Raw genomic sequence first — 26,302 nt, 5'->3', positions numbered from 1 at the left:
TTTGACGAGATGTCCGAAGGTGAAATTCAGCAGCCGGGATTAATCCGAACAATTCCTCGGAACATTCCCCGTGAAAAATTCGGTAGAAGATGCAGAGTGATCCGACATCTCTACGCAAAGCCAAAGGATCAAGGAGATCGGAAAGGGCTTTATCGTCGATAATTCGAGCCGCTCTACGTTGGATGCGGTCAAATGGAAGGAGCTGGTACTGGGGAGCACCCGCCCAGAGGTGAGAGCAGTACTCCATGTGAGGCCGAATTTGCGCCTTGTAAAGTTTTAGGCGATGGGCCGACGTGAAATACTGTCTCGCCTTGCTGAGCACGCCCAGCTTTTTTGAAGCCAATTTGGCTTTGCCTTCCAATTGACCGCGGAACTGAACGAGGCTCGAAATATCAACGCCAAGTATTCCGATACTACCTGTAGCGGCTATCGGAATGTTCTCAAATCGTGGAAATACGACAAATATAATACGCGTACAAAATTGATATACCGTTAAAATTTCGAAATAGGTAGTCTACCTGCGATGTAATACGATACTGCGTTTAGTAAACTAATATTCCGCTTAAAAAAGTGTTAAAACAACACTAGACGTGATTTATCATCGACACGTCCTACGTCACAACTCATTATCTCGTTGCCCGTCACTAGCTATATAGCTATACGCCAATCAATCTTATAACATGTCTGTGCGATTAGTGACGGACCACTAATTATAGACTATCGAGTAATACGATACCGGTTCTCAATGGATATCGACAAAATGCGGTGTCGACGTCGATTTGGCGCGAGTCTCGTCTTAAATGTTTACTTATAATTAAATTTACATTTCGCTGAGTTTGTAACGGGATGGGATGTTCTGTTTATATTCAGATCACGTATATCGATGCATATTTATCGATATTTTAACTTGATGTTTCGTATGCAATGTCGTATTCGAACTAAAATATATTTTAACACGTGTTTCGAGTCGGTAACGTTTGTTTACTGAAAACAAACGAAACGTTGATGGATAATACTGTTTGATAACAGTCTGATATCGATCTTTAAATGTATAAATGGTAAGATGTCTAGTGCATCACTATCTAGGCTCAGTGGTTGAAACGGACGGATTATGAAAAAATGGAATTAAAAATGTGTTCGTAAAAGTTCTATAGCGACCATTGGAAAAATATTTGTTACAACAAATATATTTTTGTTATTTTATTAAATATATTGCAATAACTTTATTATTGAGATGAAAACTCCTTGGCGGTAATTTTTCCGACATGTTTAACAATTGTCGTTCTATTTCAACTTATTTACACAATAATCTTCATAAATGGTATACATAAACTTTCCTCTTTAATCAATCTACCTATTATTGAAAATTGCAGGAAAATTCGTTCAGTAGTTTTAGAGTTTATCGCTCATACCGCCAGGCAGACGCGGCCGAGGGACTTTGATTTATAATATAAATTAAATATACTTTATTGTATAAATAAATATAAATATTCACATGACAACATCACATACATTACTCTGATCCCAATGTAAGTAGCTAAAGCACTTGTGTTATGGAATATCAGAAGTAACGAAGGTACCACAAACACCCAGACCCAAGACGACATAGAAAACTAATAAACCTTTTACATCGACTCGGCCGGGAATCGAACCCGGGACCTCAAAGGCGTACCCATGAAAACCGGTGTACACACCACTCGACCGCAGAGGTCGTCAAAATCGTCGTTATTGTAAAGCACAAACAAAAATAAAGAAAGCTTAGCAATAAATACAGAAAAATAAATAAACATTATTAAAAATAAACTTCTCATAGAAATGTTTAAAATGTGTGTAAGTCAAAAAAAAAAATCTCTCTCAAAAAATTGACCAATTAAACGTGTTACATATCTCATAAGGTTCTTATAAGAGCTAATATAGCGTGTATCGAACACGTCTTCTTAACCGAAGATAGTCAATTCGGATTGAACTCAAATAACTGTAGGTGTCATTAATTTGTGTTTACAATTCATTTAGTGCTCAAAAATAAGAAAATTGCGCGAAGTAACCAGTATGTGTGGCATTACTAGCTGTGCTTATGCTTTTTTGCACGTGGGATGGCATTGGCATGGCATTTAAATAGCGATAACTTATTAGTAACATACGCGGTGGTCTTATCGAGTTATCCTTTACAGATGAATGATTCGCGGTTGGTGGTACTTCTGAGGTGTAAACGCGCTTTACAAAAGCTTTCCGTAGAAGTATACAATCAGCGATTTGGCTAGAAATGTTATAAAGAGTAAGTATGTCATCCATTCATTGCTGGTTCAAATCCAGGCAAGCACCACTGAATATTCACGCGTTTAATTTGTGTTTATAATTATATATTATAATCTCGTGCTCGGTGGTGGAAATTCTGCCACATGTGCATTGCACCAACCCGTATTGGAACAGCGTGGTGGATAATGGACAGTGGGAAATCTACAGGCTGTTACTTTTACAATTTATAAGCATATCTGCTGATGAGTCCGGCTCCAAATATAACAATAATTGTAACTGCATTATATAATCGTAAATCGACTTTTAAGTAGTCTAATGTTTTCATTAAGTACATTTTACTTAGGAGAACTCTCAAAAATATTTTAGTTATAATTATTTTAGTGCATATTAATATATTTTGAAATAGTCTTTTATTTGAAGTTGGTTTTTATTTTTTTATTTTTTTTATGAATGTGATGAAGGTTTGTCTACTAAAAATATAGTGCGACGAGGTGATATATTAAATGTATCTGATTTTAAATCTGATGATGATATTAATCAATGAACCACAAAAGAAACCCCGTTTATTGTATTTAAAAAAATAATTTACAAAATATGTTTCAAATTAAATATAAAAACTCTTTTAAATTGTAAAAATGTTTTGAAATAATTTATTCACGCGTTCCGTATAAAATTTATTAACGAAGCGCTAACGATTCAACTAAAGAATTGAATTTGCGTTTTTAATATGTGTTTCGAAGTTAAGCTGAAATTTTCAACTTTAAACATTTTTGCATTATTCTTCACTAGCTTTCGCCCGCGGCTTCGCCTGTCAGAGGTGATTTTAGGTTTAAAAAGTAACCCATGTCCTTCCCTTGAGTTCAAGTTTGCTCCATTCCAAATTTTGATAAATTCGATTCATTGGTTTGGCAGTTAAAGGGCGACAGACAGACAGTCAGAGTTACGTCCACATTTATAATATTAGTATAGATTAAAGTACTTTAATTGGTGGTAGGTGGTACATAGTAATCAGAGAAACAGCAACAATTGAAACCTTAGTTTCGCGGTACTCCACGTCCTGGCGCCAGATATCAACGGCGACCTTACCATCGGGTGGTACATTTGACCACTTATCTATTTGCAAAAAAAGAAATTTGATTACTTTAGTCGAAATAACAAATCATACTTTTTATTACATTTGTTTTTATGAATCGAATAAAAATAGTGCATGTCAATGACACATGTCATTGTGATAGCAATTGTTATTGACATACGTAATAAAACCATAGCTGTCACATTTCTATAACGAGTCGGGGCGACCACGAGACGAGGTAGAAGTCGGATTATATTACTCTTTCGTGATGCTGGTATTGTCTAACTAAATTTATGCATTAACGCTTCGATCGCTGAACGTTCGTTTTATTTATGGATGAATTGCAAGATCCTGTGGTTTCGCGGTATTTATGCGTTTAAGCAAATCGTTATTTCGATATCCTTCGTGGCCTTATTACGTTTCAATTTATAGGGGATTAAACTTTTTCTTAATTTAATTTATAAAATTTCTAATTTCTAATTCAAATCATTTTACGCCTAAATTGTACAGATTAAAAAAAAAACATTGACGATTTTATTTATTAAATACATAAGTAATACGTTTTAATTTTTCTGAATAACTTATAAAAACCTTTTTTGTTAATTAATGTTATAAAATATCTTTTATTTGGTTTCTGCCCGCATATTTTATATAGTCAAATATATTTTTTTAAATAAATGAATTTACAAATTGATTTAATTGAATTGTGTAAAGTTACAATGTATTATTATACTATAGTATTTAAACAGTTTCCTCACTTATTGCCAAGAAAAGTTAATCAAGAAATTTAAGAGTGTGAAGATATAGTCTTGAGATTGGTCCATATTTTACCTCTGATCTACGATCGAAATATTTTTGCCACATATAAAATTATTTAGACAAAGTAACATCTGAAAAGATTGTTAAAGTAGTTCATACAATCTTGACCTTTCCTTGGGATGTAATATCCTCTTTCAATTAAAATTCATATCCGTTTAATGTAATTGTATTAGAATCAAGGGGATTCAGGCGAGATCAAAGGCTTATTGGGATTGTTTGGGCTGTTATGTTTCAGGAAGTAATATAAATTGATCAAACTTTATAAGATAAATACGGTTCAGCGGTACTACGCAGGTCTTATTAAATTCAATTTGATACCATTGCTATCTAACAAACAGAGAAACATGTATAGTATTTATTTGTATGATTGTAGTTTGTATTATAATTCATAAACGTTATCTATTTGAGTTATTTTTTTCTCTTCTTTAAATTTTTTTTAAAGATAATTTTAATGCTGGAGCGTGGTGAAATATGTTCCAAACTCTCTCCTTAATGGAAGAGGAGGCCTTATCCCAGCAGTGGGAAATTTACAGGTTGCTACTTGCTACTTGCATGTATAATATTTATTTGTATAATTGTAGTTTGTATGAATGAATACATGTATTATAATTCTAAAACGTTATCTATTTGAGTTATTCTTTCTCTTCTTTAAAATCTTTTGAATGGTAGTTTCAATGCTGAAACATAAAGTATTTACTGGGTTTCTTATCGTTTTATATAAAAGTTTCTAAACGAAATCATTTATAACATGATGGAAGACATTTTGTACGACCACAAATATTAGCAAAACTCTATGAAATTTATCAGATTTATTTTTTATGACTTTAGTAATACAATGGTCACATTTAAATGTCACAGAAATTGACATGGTCACATTTAAATTGAAAATTTTAGGAATCAGTTTTACTTGCTTACGTTATTAAGTAAATACCGAAAAGGCCAACATAAAATATGCGCTCAGATTGAGCTATTTTAGTCTCATATGAGTTGACAAGTTGACTGCGACGTCATGTCAACGACGGCCTTAACACATGAATAAGATTTATAAGTTTATTTTGTAAGCGTACCTAAATTCTTTAGCTATAAAAAATATCAGGTACAAATTGAAAAGATTTTTATTATTGTTCTTAAATATAGACATTTTATGTTGACCCCAATTCTGCACGTGTAAAAAGGCGGAGAGCTAATTCTCTAATAACATGTTATATACGAATCTAGACACAAACGAATTTTTATAAGACATAAAAATAACTTAAAAGAAGAAAAAGAATTCGTATAAAGGAACAACTTTATCAGAAAACTATTCAGGATTTAATTCAGTCAGTCTGTTACCTGCATTTCAATAGACGGTATTGAAGATTGCTCCATTCGAGATTATTAAAATTTCCCTCTGACGATAAGTTAAGGAAAACTTTAACGCTAAATTGAACATATATAAAAATGAACCTGTTTAAGATAATATGGATAATCGCAAATGATAAGGAACAGCATATTTCACTGGTCTAAGGTTTGGAGTTTGTCCATTCGATTACAGACTTGTCAGAATTTCAACCAACAGCTGTCGTCTTGAGGACTTTACCACTAAGCACGAGTTTAGCCAGATTATCAGTCTATCTATCTCTTATATCATTACACAGTATAAAAACAAAGTCGCTTATCACTGTCCATCCCTATATATGCTTAGATCTTGAAAATTACGCAACGGATTTTGATGCGTTTCTTTTACTAGATAGAGTAATTCGAGAGAAAGGTTTTTGTATTATACATGGAGAATATGGTAAAGAAATACTCGATAATTTTAGAAGTTTCTAATATGATGTAAATAAGCAAATTTAGTATTGCACCCGTTCGAAGTTAGGTCGGCTAGTAAATAATAAAATAATCTGTAGATGACAAAAACAAATTCTGTAGTAAGTATATTTAGTATCAGTATTGCATCTGTTCGAAGTTAGGTCGGCTAGTAAATAATAAAATAATCTGAGGATAACAAATCGACAACGAATTCTGAAACATGATACTCATAGATAAGTGAATACAAGATACGTTAAGCAAATATATCACGATAACAATGCTTTCGTGCATTTTCTGCACATGGCAGTTTACAACCTAGAATCTAGGTTAGGCTAACACTAAGTGACGTGTCTCGTGTCATCGCGTAGTTTATATCCCATTTACAATACAAAGATAACAATTCTACGAAATTTACTTGCAGTGTTTTTGTTATATGTATACTAGGATAACGTGCTATTGACACTGGAAATAGCAAACGCTCATTACTAAGCTCTCATTAGTGTATATACTATTATTGAAACATATTTAAAGCATATGAACAATGTAATGTTGAATTCTGTCTTTATTTTAATCCAATGCTTCCAAAATGTCGTCGTCCTCGTGAACTGTTGACAAAAATAATGCATTTTTTTTGTCGATTTTTTAATTCGCTAATGCACGAAATAGTCCAACTTTTGGGCACATTTACGTCCAATTTTTCAACCTTAATCGAATGAAAGTTGGTCGATTTTATCGAAAACTTCACGAGTTGCATATTTTTAAACTTGGAAACTCGAACGCAATGGATAGTGTGAACATCGACGGGTCCATTATACAGAAGTTTCAGTCTGAAAAGTTCGTACCGAGTTGGCATATCGAAGTTAATAGAAGTTGCCAACTTATACTTGTGAAAATTGCCTGCGAATGTTTGTACGTTGTTTTGTTCTAGTATTTATATTGACAGTCATGGCATTCATTTTAGCGTATCGGCTACAAAATCTGTATTAGTCCAACAACTCTTAGAGTATACAACAACAGTGCCCATTCTATAGAAATTATTGGATTACCTACGTGATAAGAGATAATAACTGGAAGGGAGGGAAGATAACTTGACTATTGTTCAATAGTCAGTATACCAGTTAGATTTTGGCTTCTGTATGTATCAAATCAAATCAAATCAAATCAAATTAAAGTAAACTTTATTCGAGTGAGCTTTTACAAGCACTTTTGAATCGTCATTTAACAATTAAGTAAAGCTACTACTGGATCGGAAAGTTTATTCTACTGAGAAGATCCGGCAAGAACCTCAGTAGTTACTCTTTTTCAACATGTAAAAAATACAATCATATTAGTTAAATACAATTACATATGTATGTAATGTATCCTGCCTAAGGTATTAATTCCAAGCTTTTTTATCATCAACAAAATCTTGTATCGAATAATATGTCTTTTTTAACAATGTAATTTTTATTAACGTTTTGAATTTACGTAACGGTAAAGTTAAAAATGCCTGCGGAATTTTGTTACATAAACGATAGCTATGTCATAGCTACATCTAGATTATTAACAGCCTCATCTGAAACTGTCTTATTATACAAATTAAGTCTTAAACAACGGATTTTATTTCTGCTGAATTATATGTAATTTTGTAATTCCAATTCCAAAATTGCAATCAGCTTTATGGAAGTCAAAACGGTCGAAATCCCACCAAAACCTAATGTCTCATCGCGAACAATGGAACAATCTTGAACACTGTCACATCTTATCTGATGACAGATTAAATTTAGGACCGAATAGTGTTATGTCATTACATAATATTCTGAATAGACGCGTAGATAAGTGGGTTATATCTTGTAATTTATGGCACGAGGATGTCACACTTAATCATGAAGTTTGCGAAAGGCTTTTAACGGAATGCTTTGTAACAATAATTATGACTAAAATTTTGGAGTCTGGTACCTGGAAATGTGAGTTAATTCAGTTCTGTATTGTTTAACATAGTCTAGATGGAGTTTTGTTAATTACAAACATCAACTTCTGTTATTGAAATTAAAAATAGTCAAAATTCTGTGATAATCCTACTCCTAATATACGAATAATCTTCTGTGATGTTTTGGTAGTTGTTCTACTTTGGTCAATCAGTGAAGAGAAAATTAAAAATTGGTATAGGTTCTCACTTAAGGTAAATCTTAAACTCAAACTCAAATTCTTTTATTCAATATAGAAGCATTACACTTACTTATTGATTGTCAAATAAACACTACCACCGGTTCGGAAAAAGGAACACCCTGACCTGAGTAGAACCGGCGAAAGAAACTCAGCGGGTCTTTTTTTTGTTATTTTTTTTGTCAAATTAATAAGATACATAGTAAGTATATGATTAGAAGTAGCCAGGAGGCGATAATTTCATTCCAAAGGTGTGCTATCAAACATAAACTCGCTAATTGTATAGTAACCTTTTGCACACAAGCGTTCCTTAATTTTTTTTTTAAATTTGGCAACAGAAGCATTTTGAACGCTTTCTGCGATCCTGTTGTAGAAGCGTATACATTGCCCCACAAAAGAGTTACTGACTCTATGCAGTCGAGTAACATACTTTCAAGCATTTAGGATGTTATGTTTTTATGTAATCTACCCTTGTGTTTTCAGTCGGATATCGTTTATCATTTTTTAAGCTCAGGATGCCTATCAAAATAAAAAAAAAACTATTCTAAATAATGAGTAAACTATAATTATCTTCTTTATATTTGAAATAAAATAAAGTTGCAACCTGTAAATTTATGTAATTATGTACGGGTTACTCGATACATTTGCGAGATTTTCATCCAAAAATTTTAGCACATGTTTTTCTTCACCAATCACGTGATGATTGATAATTCATTACAAAATATCATAAATTTCTGTGATGATTTTCAGTCACCAGCACTTTCATTCATGGAAAAAACAAATATAATATGACCATCATATTAATTAGCTCCATGAATTGATGAAGCTAAAAATATTAATTTCGTTATTGAAACAGTGGTCACACATAAATATAAGCAAGTTATTTGGGTTAATTAATCTCTGATGGGCTAGTAATTAAAACTCACGTTACAATTTAATTAGTATGGTTTGTATTATGATTTTTCAGGTTACTAATTATAATAAATAATTAGCATGACATTATTGTTGATATAATACCTAATTTATGTATACTTTTTTTATGGTATAGGTTGGCGGACGAGCATATGGGCCACCTGATGGTAAGTGGTCACCATCACCCATAGACAATGACGCCTGTGATAGATAATGAATGACTCACATTGTCAATGCGCCACCAACCTTGGGAACTAAGATGTTATGTCCCCTGTGCCTGTGGTTACACTGGCTCACTCACCCTTCAAACCGGAACACAACAATACTGAGTACTATTATTTGGCGGTAGAATAACTGATGAGTGGGTGGTATCTACCCGGTGGGCTTGCACAAAGCCCTACCACCAAGAGGCTCTTTCAAGAGTGCTATATAATAGTCATCGATATTTCTTTAATCAATGATGAGTTTCAGTATATATGAGAATTTTGAAGTCTTCGGTATTCTATAATGATCTAAATTTTCCAAAAGCAATATCAGTACAACCATATATAATAAGCGTTATGTCCAAAACAATGGTTTTCATTATAATATGTAGAAATGTGTCCTGAACTCACCATGCGTAAAATTTACCATAGCTATTCAAATCAGACCACAAGAACGAATTGAGATATCATGCAAATATGTGATTGTATGCAGATTGCCGATAATAAGCCGTTGCGTTCGGAAAGCAACGATTCCCTTTATATAAATATAAATACATTCGAAATACGACTTTAAATAAATGAAACAAGAATTAAAATTCAATAACAATTTTACAATGAATGATGTACTATACGAACATCTAGATATAGATACACAGAATTACACACGGAATTGCAGTTCTTAAGCTGATAGACATAAAGATTAAATTAGTAGCAAATATTTTACGGATAGTTGAGCTTACACAATTGGTTTGCCATAATGAGAAGAAACAATGGAACTTAATAAAGACGTTATCCCATGTGTACGTGATCTTATAGATAGCGTTGAATCAATGAGATAAAATACAGATTTTTATTAGTTTCTTTATATGGAGCCAGCTACTTATATCTTTGAATAGAATTACTAACGAACAAAATCGTTTATTGTTGTAAATTTCGAATTTAGAACGTTAAGTTTATTTAAAAAAAAAAATATATTCTGTGTTTTTTTTTTTTTGTAATATTATTTAAAATTAGATATAATAATGAAATAAAATTAATGATTCAACATTTATATGGTTACCACTGAAGGCTTATTCCTTTTCCAGACTCGCATAAAGCATTCATTCAATACGCTATTAGCGTTACCGAAATTGAAAAGAAAATCTGACTGAATCGGAAGATTAAATTTATAAACCTCAATTTCTGGCAGTTTAAAAGTCTCCTTTGCAAAAAAATTAAAAAAAAAAAATACAAAAGTAGAAAATGGTTTTACTGCAGTCTTTCTCGGTTGGGTTATTTAGAGTGCTCAGCCTCTCAAAGTTAAGACAAAGCGACCCTGTAAATAGTCTATTGTTTGGGCCCCCGGTGTTGAGGGGACTCGAGTTTGTGCGGGTTTTCTGAGAATAGTCGAGAGTTATACCGTCGAGGGGTTCGGTTGTTAGATCTTTGATAAATGTGAAGTTCGGAATAGTAGCAATGAAAGCCGCTATACGATTTGAAGGGTATGTTATTAATTTCATGATTTAATGCTTAAAATTGAAATATTTAAAAAGGGTTGATTTAATTGCACTAATAAATATCAAAAACTGGCATTACTTTTCAATACGTACTTTAACAAAACGATTTTTAGATAAGGTAGGAAAGAATTATTGCTTAGGTAAGAGTTATAGGAAGGAAATAAATCCAATCTTCCTATAACGTAGGCAATATTAACACAACTCAAATAATGGCACGTTGAATATTCGTTGCAAAGCTAGTATGCGCAAGAGTGGCACGCCCTCCGCGTTTATTGGTCGACGGTCACGGTAACATCCAATCGCGAATGAGGAATCGCGCGGTATAATTTCGGCATAATTCGTCACGGATCAATTTTAACGCTGGGAACATTCCTTGGAGGAAGTTGTGAATTTGTTAACATGTGTTATGTTACATTTTGATACATTCGAACGATAATTGCTTTAATTGTATATTATTTCGTTTAGCGGATGTATAGTTAAACATTTATTTGTCTCTTTCGGTCATTATCGATGTGTAGTTTGAAAGAAGAAGACGAAACATAAACCACTCGATCCTTACTCAACTTTTTTAGTTATAAACATCGACAAATTATTTTACATAAATTTAAAGGCGTTAGATGTTATCAGTTAATTCCACCCGCGGTTTCATCCACTTATAAGAGGGGTTAGATGTCAGATGTTCTACGTATTTTCCTATAAGTAATTTAACAATTTCATAATAATGTAATAAAGATGTGCAAGCAATACAAAGTCAGTAACGAATTTATAATATTAAGTTGAAAAGTTAGATAAACAACCGTATATTTTTAGATGGATGTATCTTCTATAATAAATAAAGCTCACAGGAAGCCATCCAGATATATCCTTGTTATACACATATTGATATTTCGATGATTTATGAATAATAAACCCGTGCGGTATGTAGCCATATTGTTTTAAAATAGTTTATTATTCTAAGGCTGTCCACACCGTTAAGTTGTTTATACAATTTTAATTTTGTATAACCGTTATTGTAATCGTTCGAAATTTAAATATTCTTATTTTGTTCTCTATTTAAATTGTAATCAAATTGATTAAAGGGAGTACATTATACGTCATCAAGTGTTTTTAATGTAGGCCTATTTATACGGTTTCTTTTAAACCTGGCCGTGATAAAAAAGAATAAAATATAATATAGTCCGTGGTTATGTTATGTTTTTAATTATTTAGTATATATACATATGTATACTTATTAGTAACTGTGTAATTACTACACAGCGCTCTCACTCTTCGTCCTATATATTATATCAATACAATACGGTAGGGCATTATAAAGTATTAGTTTCCGCCGTAGTTTCGCTCGCGTTATAGAAGTTATTTGTAAGGGCATAAAAAGTAGCCCTAGTTTTCTTTTGGAGTTCAATCTTGATTATAAATCAAATTGTATTAAATTCAGTTGTGCAAGTTGTGAAAGAGTAACACACAGAGTTATTTTCGCATTGGTATAGTGGTAGAATACATTTTTAATGTCAATATTAATATTACAATAGCTTACATTACATACATATATAATTGTATTTAACTAATATGATTGTATTTTTAAAATTTTGTACAAGAGTAACTACTTAGTTTCTTGCCGGTTCTTCTCGGTGGAATCTACTTTCCGAACCGGTGGTAGCTTCACTTAATTGTTGCTTGTAAAAGCCCACTTGAATAAAGTTTATTTTAATTTTGATTAATAAAAAAAGTAATAAAATTAAATAAGCCACTCGATAATATATAAATTATTATTAATGATACACAATTAAATTAAAAAACATGATTAGTTATAGTTTTACGTTAATTTTATTGACAAATAATTTTGTCTTAATTTTGTGGGCAGCCTAAGGGATGTTGTACAAAATTTATTTTTGTTGTTTACGTTTAGTGACTATTAAGGTATTCGTGTATGGTATTACACGTACAAAATGTGTTACGAAAAGATCGTTAATAACGTACTTAAATGTATTTGACTATTAAGAGCAATGCTGTTTACACCTATAACGATGTATCACCTTGAATATTACCTATATTAAATATATTTTTAAATGTTTAGTGATAAGTCGATGGTGGAACAATAAATAAATATGATTATCTGCCACATTTTATCTTTTTTATCAGACAGGTGGAAAAGCAACTGACAGTAAGTGGCCACCACTGCCCATAGACAATGAACCTTAAAGGAACACAACAACACTGATAAGTGGGTTCTTTCCGGTAGAATTTATATTCCAAACCGACGGTAGTCTTATTAATATTATAAATGCAAAAGATGCTCTATCAGTTTTGTTTTCAGCTTATTTAATCCAATTTGGTATGAATCAAGTTTGAACCCCAATATTACACAATAGGCTATTTTTAAATACCTAATACCTGATGACACGCTGGCGACTAATATAATCCTTTAAAATTACGAAAGTGTTATAACTCGAATAACAAATATATTATTTTTGACTATTAAAATAAATGGAATAATAGAGCTCTTCATAACAAAATATAAACACTAATATAAATATATTTGGATGCATTATGCATGGAAAAGTTGCTTGTGTATCTCAATTGTTTATATTAATTACGTTAACTAAAGTCTTTTGTTTCGAACTGTTGTTATTAAATGAAGTCCTGAATATTATGTATAACGAACAATTTTAGAACACGTTATGATAGAGCGATCTCTTCAATTCTATTTCCGGGTAATGAAGATTCAAAATTTTCTATTTCCCGGGCCCTCGATTTTGCATGCAAGTCGAAATGTTTACATTCGAAATATTATTTTATGCTAATGCGATAGATCTACATGCAATTGGCAACTGACATTGCCAGAACGCTGCCAACCGAGGAATCTACTTTAAATATCGAACAGACTTTTTCACTTGTAAAGAATATTGTACTTTAAGTCATTATTCTCACAAAATAATAGCAATTTTATTTGTTTAGACTATACCAAGATATTTATTATCTTAAGAATCCTTCACTTGGGTTTTCTTATTACAGCAATAACAAAAATAAAAACAGCATGTCTCACTGCTGGGTTAAGGCATACTCTCCCTTAGAGGAAAAGGTTCTGGAGCATATTCCACTACGCTGCTCCAATACGGTTGGTGGATTTACATGTGGCAGAATTTCGTTGAAATTATTCGCCAAGCTCGTAATGAATTATAAACACAAATTAAGCACATGAAAATTTTGTGGTGCTTGCCTGGGTTTAAACTCATAATCTTCGATTAAGATGTACACGTGCCAAACACTGGGCAATCTCGGTTCTTTCTTTCTTTCGGCGGTTTTCCTATTAATGATCATAGTGTACAGTTTAATTATGACACTAATGTATTATACGCGCGGATCAAGTCTTATCTAATTAAAATTTTAGTATGGCAATACCGTATTATAATTTAGACCTCGTTAGGGAGTGACGTTATAAATCCGACGATGTCTATCTGTCCGTACATCGACATTATAAATACGTATTGTGTTTATATTGGGTTTAAGTTACAAGATAAGAGCACCATAAAGAGATAGTGTAGTAAAGTTAAAAATATATTCATTATCTTTGTCATGATTAAGAAAAGCAATATTCTTTCTTTTCTATGATTATGATTTCAACTGGCCATGACTGTTCTTCCTTGGTGTTTAACCAAATCAAATTCAGTTCAGTGGTTTAGCCATAAAGAGCAGATACGGAGTTACATTATGATGTTAGTATCGAATTATAGATAATAGTTGACTAATAAGTGCTAATATTGAGACCAAAAAATCCCGCACTTAAAAATAATTATGTAGCCACAAGTTGTTTTGGTAAGAAAATATTTCATTTACTTATAAAAAAAAGTGTAACCGAAATTTGCTCCAAATAAATACGGAAAAATACACTTGATATTCCTCGTATTAAAATTACTGAAACATCACAGATCCTACCTACTGTACATCCAGTCTAAATTCCACGTAACTGTATGAATAATACAAATTTTCAAACGTTCAAACATCAGAGAAACGGTACATTAACTTCACGAACAATTAAATCTGAGACATCTTGTTACTTGTACTGTCATCCGTCTAAGGTCGGGATTAAATCTCGACTAGGTGACAGAAATTCTAATCAACTTTCGGGCCATTGCTTCAGACATATGTGATGACGGCTTTAACGACGATTAAACTGTCACATCCACGCCCGTCTTCGCGGGATTCGAAGGCGCTAATTCGTGAAAACATCGCGCTGCTCCTTTTCTCGGAAGATTTCTTGACAAGTGACAATTATATGTTGAAGTTTTGATTGTCATTACGTTAAAATTGTCTAACTTTTGTTCTTAAATTATAAAATGTCTAGTTAAAGTATTTAATTGGCATTTGTATTGAGATTTAATTAATGGTAGGGCTTTATCTAAATCCAGTTGATTATATCAGCCACACATCAAATATTCTATTATCGAACGCCTGTAATTAGTGTTGTTGAGTTACGGTGAGTGAGCCAGTGTAAGTGTAGACACAAGGGGTATACTATCGTAGTTTACGTTAGTATCTTTTGAGTACAATTGTCAAATAATGGTGGTACCACTTATGTCCTATTTGTGTTCCATTTTTAAAAAGAGAAATATACGAGTTATTAACACTAACATTTAGTTTTTAATCTCACTGTTTAAATTGCGCAGATGTATTCTAAAACGAAATAAATTTGACGTTTAAAAAAAACACTTTCAAAATTAAATTCAATAAGCATATGATAACACATTTGAAGCTGTTATCTTAACCCCGCCAGACATGAAATGTTCGCGATGTAGTGATTGTAGTACAGCTTACTTTCCACTATTATTTCAATTTCAATTAACATCTGCATTTGCAGATAAATTTTTCATGAGACATCTTAAACTAAAATCAAGTAATAATTTTCTCCTAACATGTTCCCCTCCATCGTCATTCGCCTTAAGGTAATAGCTGTTATTTTGAATCAAGTTCTTAGCCCACTTACTTCCAAACGAGTATGGCGCCTATAAGCACACCCACGACGAGCACGACTGAGCAGAGAGCGATCACCGCTGACGTTTGAAGCGATGGTCCGCTATGATTGTATGCGTCTATCTTCTGTAAAGAAAAAATAATGGATTAAAATTTAAAGTATACAATTTGCTCGAATTTTCGCACTAACAGAAATATATCTGTCTCTTTTTCCCTTTGACATTGTGATATGTCTCAATTAGCACTAAGAGTCTTATTGATTTACGACTTGGTATATTCAACATAGCAGATGTTATAACATCAAAAATATTACTAAAGATTGAACCGAAATAAAAAAAGGTTTTGCAAACATTACACAACAGAAAATCTAATAGTTTGGTAAACGGCCAAAAAGTTGTTTAAACAAATAAATAAAATTAAAGGTTCAAACATTTCATTGTATTCTTTCGTGATCTAGAAACATCGAATCGGCATTTGGTATGGATCCAAAAGCGTACTAGATAAACATTACACTTGTTAATGAATTTGAACTCGTCGCATTCATTCCAATAGTTAACGTTGACAAAGTAAGTAAATTAAAGTAACAGCCTGTAAATTTCCCACTGCTGGACTAAGAAGAGGATTGGATGCGGGTTGGTGGAATGCACATCTAGCAGAATTTCGATGGAATTAGACACATGCAGGTTTCCCCACTATGTTTTCCTGCATGAGATGAATTATAAACACAAATTAAGCACATATGTATGGTGGTGCTTGCCTTGATTTGAACCTGATCATCGGTTAAGATGAGAGCGTTCGAACCACTGAGCCATCTCAGCTCAACGTTGACAAAACAAATGAAAATTAATCAAAGCAAAATAGTGTATCAATGGACGAGTATAATTCAATTCGTAAATCCTTGGATGCGATCCAACGAATCGACAGAACGTGATACGTACAACACAATTGTGTTTGCAATTTATCATAACACGCACAGCAATATAGGCATTCATGCAACCGTTGAAAGATGATAATAGCGTGAATATATATCGCAAGTGCCATAATGAGTTTTGGACAGCGTGCAGCTAATTTGTCTTGTAAGTAAAGAATCGTCGATCCTTGCCAAATGTGCTTACTTTTCGCTCGGCGCTTGTGAATTTTGGCGATCATTGCTTACGTCTGCCAAAGCATACGTAATATACAATTTCAATTATTCAGAATCGTATATTATGATAATACAATTTAAAAGATCGTATCATTTTATTGTTGGCATTTTATTTTTTATTTAGGTCAAAGATATTTCAAGTTTTACTAGCGATTGTAACATCAAGTTTATTCAATCTCATATTATTGTAAGCACTAATGACTCTTTAAGTTGTAATTAAATCCACTTCATGTTTTCAAACAACAATTTTAATTCTCACTTTCAATTTGAATTTCGAACGTTTTGCTAGCTTCGAAATTTAATCGAAAACAATTTAGTTCCAACAAAAGTGTAAAAACAGGTTCTATATTTCGTTTCTTTAGTCCGCCATGTTGGATGCCCGCCATTTTGTAATTATGGATACCGCAAGTTTTTATATAAAAACTGTAAGAATAGGTGTATACAGTATTAATATCTTCATAGCTGGCGTCACGCATATTACAAGGGGAGAAACGGTCATTATAAGCCCCATGTATTTTTTCACCCTTGGGAGTTTTAGCTGGTTTTTTGTCTCTAGAAAAAGGGGTCGTTATTGAAAAAAATGGTTGGTTCGTGTTTTAAATTGCTTTATTAGACACAAAGGTGATATCGGGATATGAAGGGAATTCCAGACGATTGACAAAACTAATGATCCAGAAAATTATAGAATCTACGATTTGCAATCATAACTTTATCATTTTTAATTTTATGCAATTTTAAAGTTTAATTGACTGTCATTAAAGCTCAATATTGTTTGATATCATATCCTATTTTAACGGTAAATCGGTAATTCCAGTATCAATGGACTATCGGTATTATGTTCGTTATCTACTTAACTAAACTATGCAAAGGTAACTAAATAATGTGAAACAAAAGGAAATATTTTATTTCTGTATTCCTAATAGGGTATCGCAGAAAATAGTATAAAAAGCACTTATTACTAAGCAATCTTTTCTGTCAACCTTTGACTGGGCGATATTATATGACAAAATGTATTCAAGAATTTATTCATTGAACTTCATAATATAAAATGAAATGATAATACTATAAGAAGCAAATGTGAAAAATATGGTTTTGAAATGTACATTGGAGTAGTAACTATAGTAATATTATCTGATCCAATCGTAGAAGGAACTAAGATAAACAAAACATCAATTTATGTACTGTATGTGAGTTGCTAAGAATAGCTGTATTGTGCATATTCTTGATCAATATACCATTATTCAAAACAAAACACTATTCCACTTTATTAGTTATATGCACTTGAATTTTTCCACTAAAGATCCGACATGAGCGGTATTTTTTCTCAAATCACGTGAATTTGATTTCAAATTTTATTTACTTCGCTTTTGTGTACTTGCATTTGGAACATATATACATGTATTTAATCTAACAAAATCTTAGCTTAGTTATAAAACATAATAACACATTAAACAGTTAATATCCTAATAGGTAAACATGTAATATATGATCTCAGATAAGAACAGCAGAAATCAAATCCATTCATTCTCCAAGAATTTTCGGTAGCTTGACATATCTACTTGTGAAAGGTTTGATATTTATTCCACAAGCTGCCGAAAAGTGGTCGGTGTATCTGTGGCAGAATGCGACACATCGCAGATGACGCAGGTATCCTCACGTCTTTCTTTGACGTTTACTTGTACCGCAGAACTTGAGATCACGACCAAACCGCTGAACCGAATTTAATGAAATTTGGGTATGAATCAAACTTAAACGCCAAATTTAACACAGGCTACTTTTTTTTGTCTAGCTCAAGCGAAGCCGCGGGCGATTACTTGTATTTAATAATTTAGTGAAGTTATAATATATTAGCAAACTTTTATAATTATCAATACCATCAAGTATCGTTGACACTTGATGGTACGTCATATATGTATACATATCATAACAAAATCAAAATGTTCCTCTTAATTTGTTGAGTTATGTTTGAACTACTCCTTAAACAGTTCTACCCGTAAGCAACATACAACTGTTATATTAAAACAAATGTATGCCTATGTACTAGATGATGTGTGCTTTCCTTAAATTTATTTGTTCTTAACGTATTTAAATTATCGCCTTTTTAAATTTTAGTTTTGCAAAATAATGTGTACTGATTTTTCAAATTATTTAATTATTTTAATTAGCTCATGACGTATTTGAATTAACGAGTGACTTCAATGTTCACGCGATGGTGCGTTTTAAATGTCACAGCTATCAACAATAAACCAGTTATAAACAAACAATGTCGCAATATGTTTGTTAATAGCTGTAACATAAGACCTTTTAGTTATGTTTTAATTATACAGTTTTGAAAATAGAATCAAAGACAGGTTTTCTGTATTAACAACTGTACTGGCTAGCTTAGGAAATGATAATAGCCGTCATACATTCAACCCCCTTTATAGCGCCGTGGATGACATAAGTCTAAAGAGCTACGTGTATAGAACGAAGGTCTATTCTCAACATGTAGGCTCCCCATTCTCGGAAGAAAGTAATCCCCCACAAAACCGTCGAGGTTACAAAACTAAGTAATGGAACTGGTTACACTGGACTATAAATTGAAATGTCACAAAAACGATTCATATGACACGCCAAAATGACTCTTCCATCCAAAACAGCTACGATTCTTTTGACTCAGAATCGCGTATCAATTATTTCAATCAACAATCTTATACAGTTGCTTAGGACCTGCTGAGGACCTCCGTGGTCGAGTAGTGTCCACACCGGTTTTCATGGGTACGCCACTCCGAGGTCTCGGATTCGATTCCCGGTCGATGTATCATCGATCATTAGTTTTCTATGTTGTCTTGGGTCTGGGTGTTTGTGGTACCGTCGTTTCTTCTGATTTTCCTTAACTCAAGTGCTTTAGCTACTTAAATTATTATTAATATCATAACAATTCACCCACCTCCCCAATTGTAATGTGGAACCGCGGGCGGAAAGTAATTGAAATATAATTCAAATTCGTCGCCTACAGAACAGCAATGCTAATCAATATGTGCATATTGTGTGAAATTTTTGGGGTTGGTTAATGGTTTTGGCAATAAAAACGCACATTCAACGCAATTAGGGTCTGACGGAAACAATATTATTATATACGAGGATTCGATATTATCTTTTAGGGCTAGGGGTGTCTGTTTTATTCTGATATGTTTATATATTAACACGAATTCCAACATGTGTTTCTTTTGTAAGCTATTATGCTTCTTTCGAACGATAATAATAATAACTACAGTATTGAGTCGAGATGGCCTAGTGGTTAGAACGCGTGCATCTTAACCGATGATTGCGGGTTCAAACCCAGGCAAGCACCGCTGATTCATGTGCTTAATTTGTCTTTATAATTCATCTCGTGCTCAGCGATGAAGGAAAACATCGTGAGGAAACCTGCATGCATGTGACAAATTTCATAGAAATTCTGCCACATGTGTATTCCACCAACTCGCATTGGAACAGCGTGGTGGAATATGTTCCAAACCTTCTCCTCAAAGGGAGAGGAGGCCTTTAGCCCAGCAGTGGGAATTTACAGGCTATTGTTGTTGTTTGGAAGGAAATACATATAGTAACTGTATCACAGACTAGGAAATACAACATGTTACACTCCATAATAAACACTGGTTGACTTACTATTCAAAACTGAATATAGTTCTAGTATTACTGTCTGGCGGTAGAAGTAGTAGTGAGTGGGTGGTACCTAAACGTGACCACCACTAGTGAAAGTGCATCATGTACATTACTCAGATAAAAAACTTTCTAAAGGTACAAATTGTTTGATGGAAAATAAATTTAGTTTAATATTATTAACAGTACCCAGTAGTTATTCTTCCGCCAACTAAGAGTACTCAGTATTATTGTGTTCCGGTTTGATGGGTGAGTGAGCCAGTGTAACTAAAGGCACAAGAGACATAACATCTAAATTCCCAAGGTTGGTGGCACATTGACGATGTAAATAATAGTTAATATTTCTTACAGCTTCATTGTCTATGGGTGATGGTGACCACTTACCATCAGGTGGCCCATATGCTCGTCCGCAAACCTATACCATTAAAAAACAGTAACCGTATTTTTCTAATTCTTGCCCAACGATATTTATGTTGGTAGGCAATTAAAGAATAATAAAATTCGTTTAACTCATTTGACTGTGATCAACAGACAGCTGAAGATCCTTTTGCATTAATACTACAGTATCTAGTATATAGACTACTAAGTCTTAGGCTTATACCATTCTCGTTATCTGTACTAACACTATATAAAGTCTAAGCTAAGGTTTAAGAGGTTATGATTATAGTACCCACCCTTTTAAGTTTATCGTACCTAGCTTTCGTGCAATGAGGTTTTATTGGAAATGGAGATATTTTTAGAGTCAACACTTTTTATATGGTTTAAAATTTGCGATACAAGCATCATTACCTTTCGAAACTTTATTGCTAAAGATGAGACACTGCATAATGCTAGGTTAAGCTGAGCATACTCTTAAGGAATTCTATTGATCGTACAAAGTAAACTAACTCTTAAAATCATAGATGCAGAGTTCAAAATGTTTTAAGATTTAAATACATGTACTTTGTAACTCTCAATGCCCCGAGTACACGTTAAACAATGTAAGATCAATCGAGTATATATCTTCGGACTGTATCCAACTTACTAGACAGAATACATGTAGACGCTTACTCAATAGTTACTCAGGGATATATTACGATGTCCGAGCATGTAATAAATGTGACTATAATGTCCCTATATTACTCAGAGTATCTATAAAACGTATTCAAACATAGTCATTAAATAAAGACACGTATAAGTGAACATATGGTTGCATATATTATCGTAATTATACGTTTTATTTTTTTGTAAATTGCAACTGGAATACGATCACTTTCAAAATGAAAATATACTTAATGTGTGTAGGCTTTTACAGGCATTTTCGAATCATTTAACAATTGGTGTGTCTGATTTGTCTGTCAAAAGTGAATTTACCATTGGTTCCGAAAATATATTCTACCGAGAAGAATCAGCTAGAAAATCAGTAGTCACTCTTCTTCATCAATAATGCAATATTATAAGTTTGTAATATATCCTGGCTGGAAGTCCATAAACGATTTTTTTTTTAAATTTTGTGATAGATCACATAATACCATTAAAATTAAAAATAAAAACATATTTTTTTTTATTTAATATACACGTCATTATTTTTTATGTTAGTTTCAAACCTTCCCTGGAAATGAGGCCGTAATCCAGACGCAGAATATATTACACGAAGACAATATATTTAAAAAAAACAGTATAGGTAATTCAATACAAGAAAGTTACGTAGCGATTATTTACAAATCCAATGATAGCATCCAAAAGGATTATTCTCAATGAGATATAAATACAGATAACATAAACGATTACGATCGACTTTTAACAGATTACAAAAAATATTTCATAACCAAAGACAATTCATCCATTCCCAAGACGGTCATTGTATGGGACTACCATAAAACATAGATAAATATCGTAACATGGCCTCGAGAGAATTAAACTTGAAAAACGGAACGTCGATTTGTCAAAATGTCCAACTATCTGCTGAGAAATCCGTCATCAGGGCGAGGACGATACATCGGCTATATCTGCTTCGATCTCGAACGAACAATATCGGGGTGATCTTTGGGAGGTTGTAGCGATTTTTTTGATTGCATTTGGATTACGGTAAGCAATCATATCAATGGATGGGTTAAAGGGAACATTCTATTTTCAAATGAATAGTTACTTTGTGGTAGTTTACCTATCCCATTTCCAAACAGAAAAAAGTAAGTATATTTGAGTTCCAGTTTGAAGAACTGCCAGTGTAACTATAGGTGCCATGCCTACGCTAATTGCTTGTGTAAGATATGGTCACAATTTCATAGGTGGTTAATGTCTATAGGCAAAAGTGGCTACCAACACGTGGCCATGTACCAATAGTATCTACGTGATTTTTCCTAATAAATAATCTGATAAGACTGCAAATCCAACAGCAGATAGATTTTAGGCTCAGCAGTCAAAAGTTTGAATCAAAATTTAATTGAAATCACAGTATTTATCATGATTAATAAGATCACCAAATGTATTGTTATATTATGCAATACATTAGTATACGTTAGTAACATGTAATATAATACCTAAACTGTAAACGAACCCCGTTATATAAGTTTTTAATTAACTGTTTGTATTTGAGGGGGTAAATCTTGAAATAGAATTTTAGGGCAAGCAATGGGTTGAAATTGACAAGTTACAAATTGTTTTGTTAATTGTATATTATTCAATTTATTCCTTTATCTTTTAACTTAATTTAAATAATACTGAAATATTAGTAATACATATTTTAAACAATGGTGGATATCGTTTGTCCTTGTCTCTTAAATATGATGGTGGTCCTATTTATCTGTCCATCGATCGCAACGCGGTAGCCATTTGTCAATGCTAGGGGCATTAATTATTGAAAGGCTAAAAAGAATTGAAGAAAAAAGGCTTAATTAATTTGGTGCCGGTTTCTAGAAATTTCTTTCTAAATTATTATCATCGCCCTCAAAACTTCCTTCGAAGTTTATCGAAATTAAAACGACTCCGTAAAGGGAATTCGAAATTTTAAGGATCACGGAAATAGGGATCGGCGAATTAATAAAAAAATTCAATCAATACGGAATGGTTGATTGCCACATCAGAATTCGCTAATAGTCATCAAGCGGTGTTTAGTGAGGCTGTACTGGTGGGCGTAATTAAAACGAATACACGACAAGGTATGCTATGATAAAATACTGCAGATACCTTTATATGTGCTGGATATATTTAAATATTTGAAAAATATTCAGGAAGCCCATATGCTGTACTAGATTGACTGATAAAAATTACGAATAAATTTTTATTCGATATTTAAAATGTACTAGATGGGGTGGGGTATGTTCAAGGCCATCTGGGTAGCTATATCCTCTTTATATATACATTAACGCCAAAAACCATTCTTGTTATTGTTGTATTTCGAAGGGTGAGCCAAAGCAACGACGGGCTTAAGGCACACAAAAACTTAGCTCCTTATTTTGGAAGTACATTGGTCATGCAAGTATTGGTTAAAATATCTTACCTCGCCAATGTGTCGGGATAATCTTTACTTTTCCATCTATTTATCTGACATGTTTGTTTTTCAAAGTTCGAACTGTTTTAATAACATTTTAGTTCCCAAGGTTGGTGGCGCATTGACGATGTAAGGAATAGTTAATATTTCTTACAGCGTCATTGTCTATGGGTGATGGTGACCAATTACAATCAGTTGGCCCATATGCTCGTCCGCCAACCTATACCATATAAAAAAAACTTTCAAATGTAAATTGAATAATGACACAATATAAATATCGGAGCGAGTTATCTTAATAAGGGCTTATTAAGTTAACTTGTAACGCGCAGACAAGTTTTACTATAAATATATGCGGGCCTAGTCGTGTGTGGTAAAATTATAGTTGCATGAAACGAGGGAAGATTGAGACATCAGCGTCTTGCAAATTATAACTTATCAGAACAGCCTGTTATTTAGTTTAATACGTACAGGTTTTTTAAATGAAAGGAAGGTGTTGTTTATTTTAGTAGATATTACATTATTTTTAATTACTTGGTCTTGATATTTGACAAAGAATGATACAAATATTATATTTTAAGTATGCCAAAACAGTCGAGCAGATTTTGAAAGGATTCTCAAGAATCTTAAATTAATATTGGAGATTCGAAACAGTGCGAGATCAATTGGGTTTACTATGGTTGATGGTAAAAAAATCTTGAGGAAAAATTGTGTATGTTGTATGAAAATGCCAGATGTGTTTGTAATAGGAAAATCTCCAAGTTCTCTCTTGCAAAGACGTTTGTTTCTGCTAAAATATACAGGCTGATACTTAACTTATATTTTTAACTAGTAGCCACACGCATCTTAGCTCGCGTAGCTATGGAGTTTTTAGAGTTCAAGTTTGCTTCATACCAAATTTTATCAAATTCTGTTCTGCTGTTAGGTTGTGAAAGGATGACACACAGACAGCGTAAACTTCCACATTTATAATATTAATACAGATATACGAGTTGATATAATAAATAGTATACAATTATAACAATAGCAGCTACTTCAAATAATACTTTGAGAGAATGATTTATAAATAAAATTCAAGCTCGTAAAAAAATCCATCCGAATTTTTTTCCATAAAAAGGTTTTTGTTCTTCAAACCTATATCCAAACGGCAAATTTACCTGATCAACAAAATAACTCAAAGCGATTTATAAATTACGGGCTCTAAGGTAACATACATAAAAACTACAATCGAATAGATAATCTCCATTTTTGATGTCGATTTATGAGGTTATGTTAAGTAGACCCCCTCAACAGAGAGTTCCCATCTTAGCATTTTACGTGTAATCTACTACCGATGATAGAAACAAATTTACGACACTCATGTTCTGAATTTTCCTTAACTGTCAAATGTACACTGAAGTGCAGAATTGATTTTTGTTGTATCTATAATTACACTAAACCAATCAAGCCTTAACTCTGCAATACCTGTACTGTTTGATGGAATAACTGATAATATCTGACATTGGTCACCAACACGGCCATCGTGATATTATGAACTGGCGTATCAAGATTCTGGATGCGGCATTTTGAAGCAGCTGCAATTACAATGACGCAAAATAATTATCGTAAGCTAAATAACACTAAATGTAATTATATCGTACAAGTAAAATTGTCGGCAGATGTTGCACAGCTTTACCAATGGTATAATTTTTATGTATATTGGGTTAGTGATATTTTTAAGTTCAGTGAATTTATAAAATCGTATTATAGACAATGTGTGCACTTTTCGATTTAACAAAAAGTTATTGTATCTGCTATTGAAAGTCAATCAAGCTAGCCGGAAAAATCAGACAGAGAGACAGACAAATATTGAAAGCAATGTTATTTTGGTATATGTATGTACGTGAATAGCACATATGTAACAGACATATGTTTAGTAAAAAGGGGTTAATTTAATACTGATCTTCCGTATACATGTATTCACTTGGTGGGCTTTGCGCAAGATCACCTGTATAGGTACCAGCTAACGTGAAGAGTTGGTGATGTTTGTGACCAGAAGAAAGGGACAGAATGAGGATGATCACCTAAAAGAAGTAACCCGCTTTATGTGATGATATTTGCCGGTTCACTTAAAACCGCATAAACTTACGACCCAAAAAATTTTAGTAAAATTTTAATAAATTTACGAAAGTACGAGATTAGAAAATCACAAAAGTCAATTTCCGACATCGCTAACAAGTTCAGTTACAAAGTTCCAACGTTTAAACTTTAAACGTGATTGATCCGTTGCATCTGACGTTAAAATAAACTGTGAGCAATAAAATTGGAACTCTAAGAGCAACTATTTATGGTCCACATTCACTTGATGGATAAACTTTCTCGATAAAAAATTCACGACGGTAAATGTAG

General features: G+C 32.7%; 1 protein-coding gene across 5 annotated transcripts in view; it reads right to left on the bottom strand.

The window, feature by feature from the left end:
- LOC124538580 overlaps positions 1-26,302 on the bottom strand; it is a 200,734-nt gene that overhangs the window by 9,109 nt on the left and 165,323 nt on the right. For all 5 annotated transcript variants that reach the window (XM_047115680.1, XM_047115679.1, XM_047115681.1 and 2 more), the window contains one exon: positions 15,676-15,788. In XM_047115680.1, coding sequence (XP_046971636.1) covers positions 15,676-15,788 — 113 coding nt within the window. The remainder of the gene's footprint in view (positions 1-15,675; positions 15,789-26,302) is intronic.

The sequence above is a fragment of the Vanessa cardui genome, chromosome 20 (genome assembly GCF_905220365.1).
Source record: "Vanessa cardui chromosome 20, ilVanCard2.1, whole genome shotgun sequence".
In the NCBI taxonomy this organism is placed as follows: domain Eukaryota; kingdom Metazoa; phylum Arthropoda; class Insecta; order Lepidoptera; family Nymphalidae; genus Vanessa; species Vanessa cardui.
This window is presented reverse-complemented; position numbering and strand designations above follow the sequence as displayed.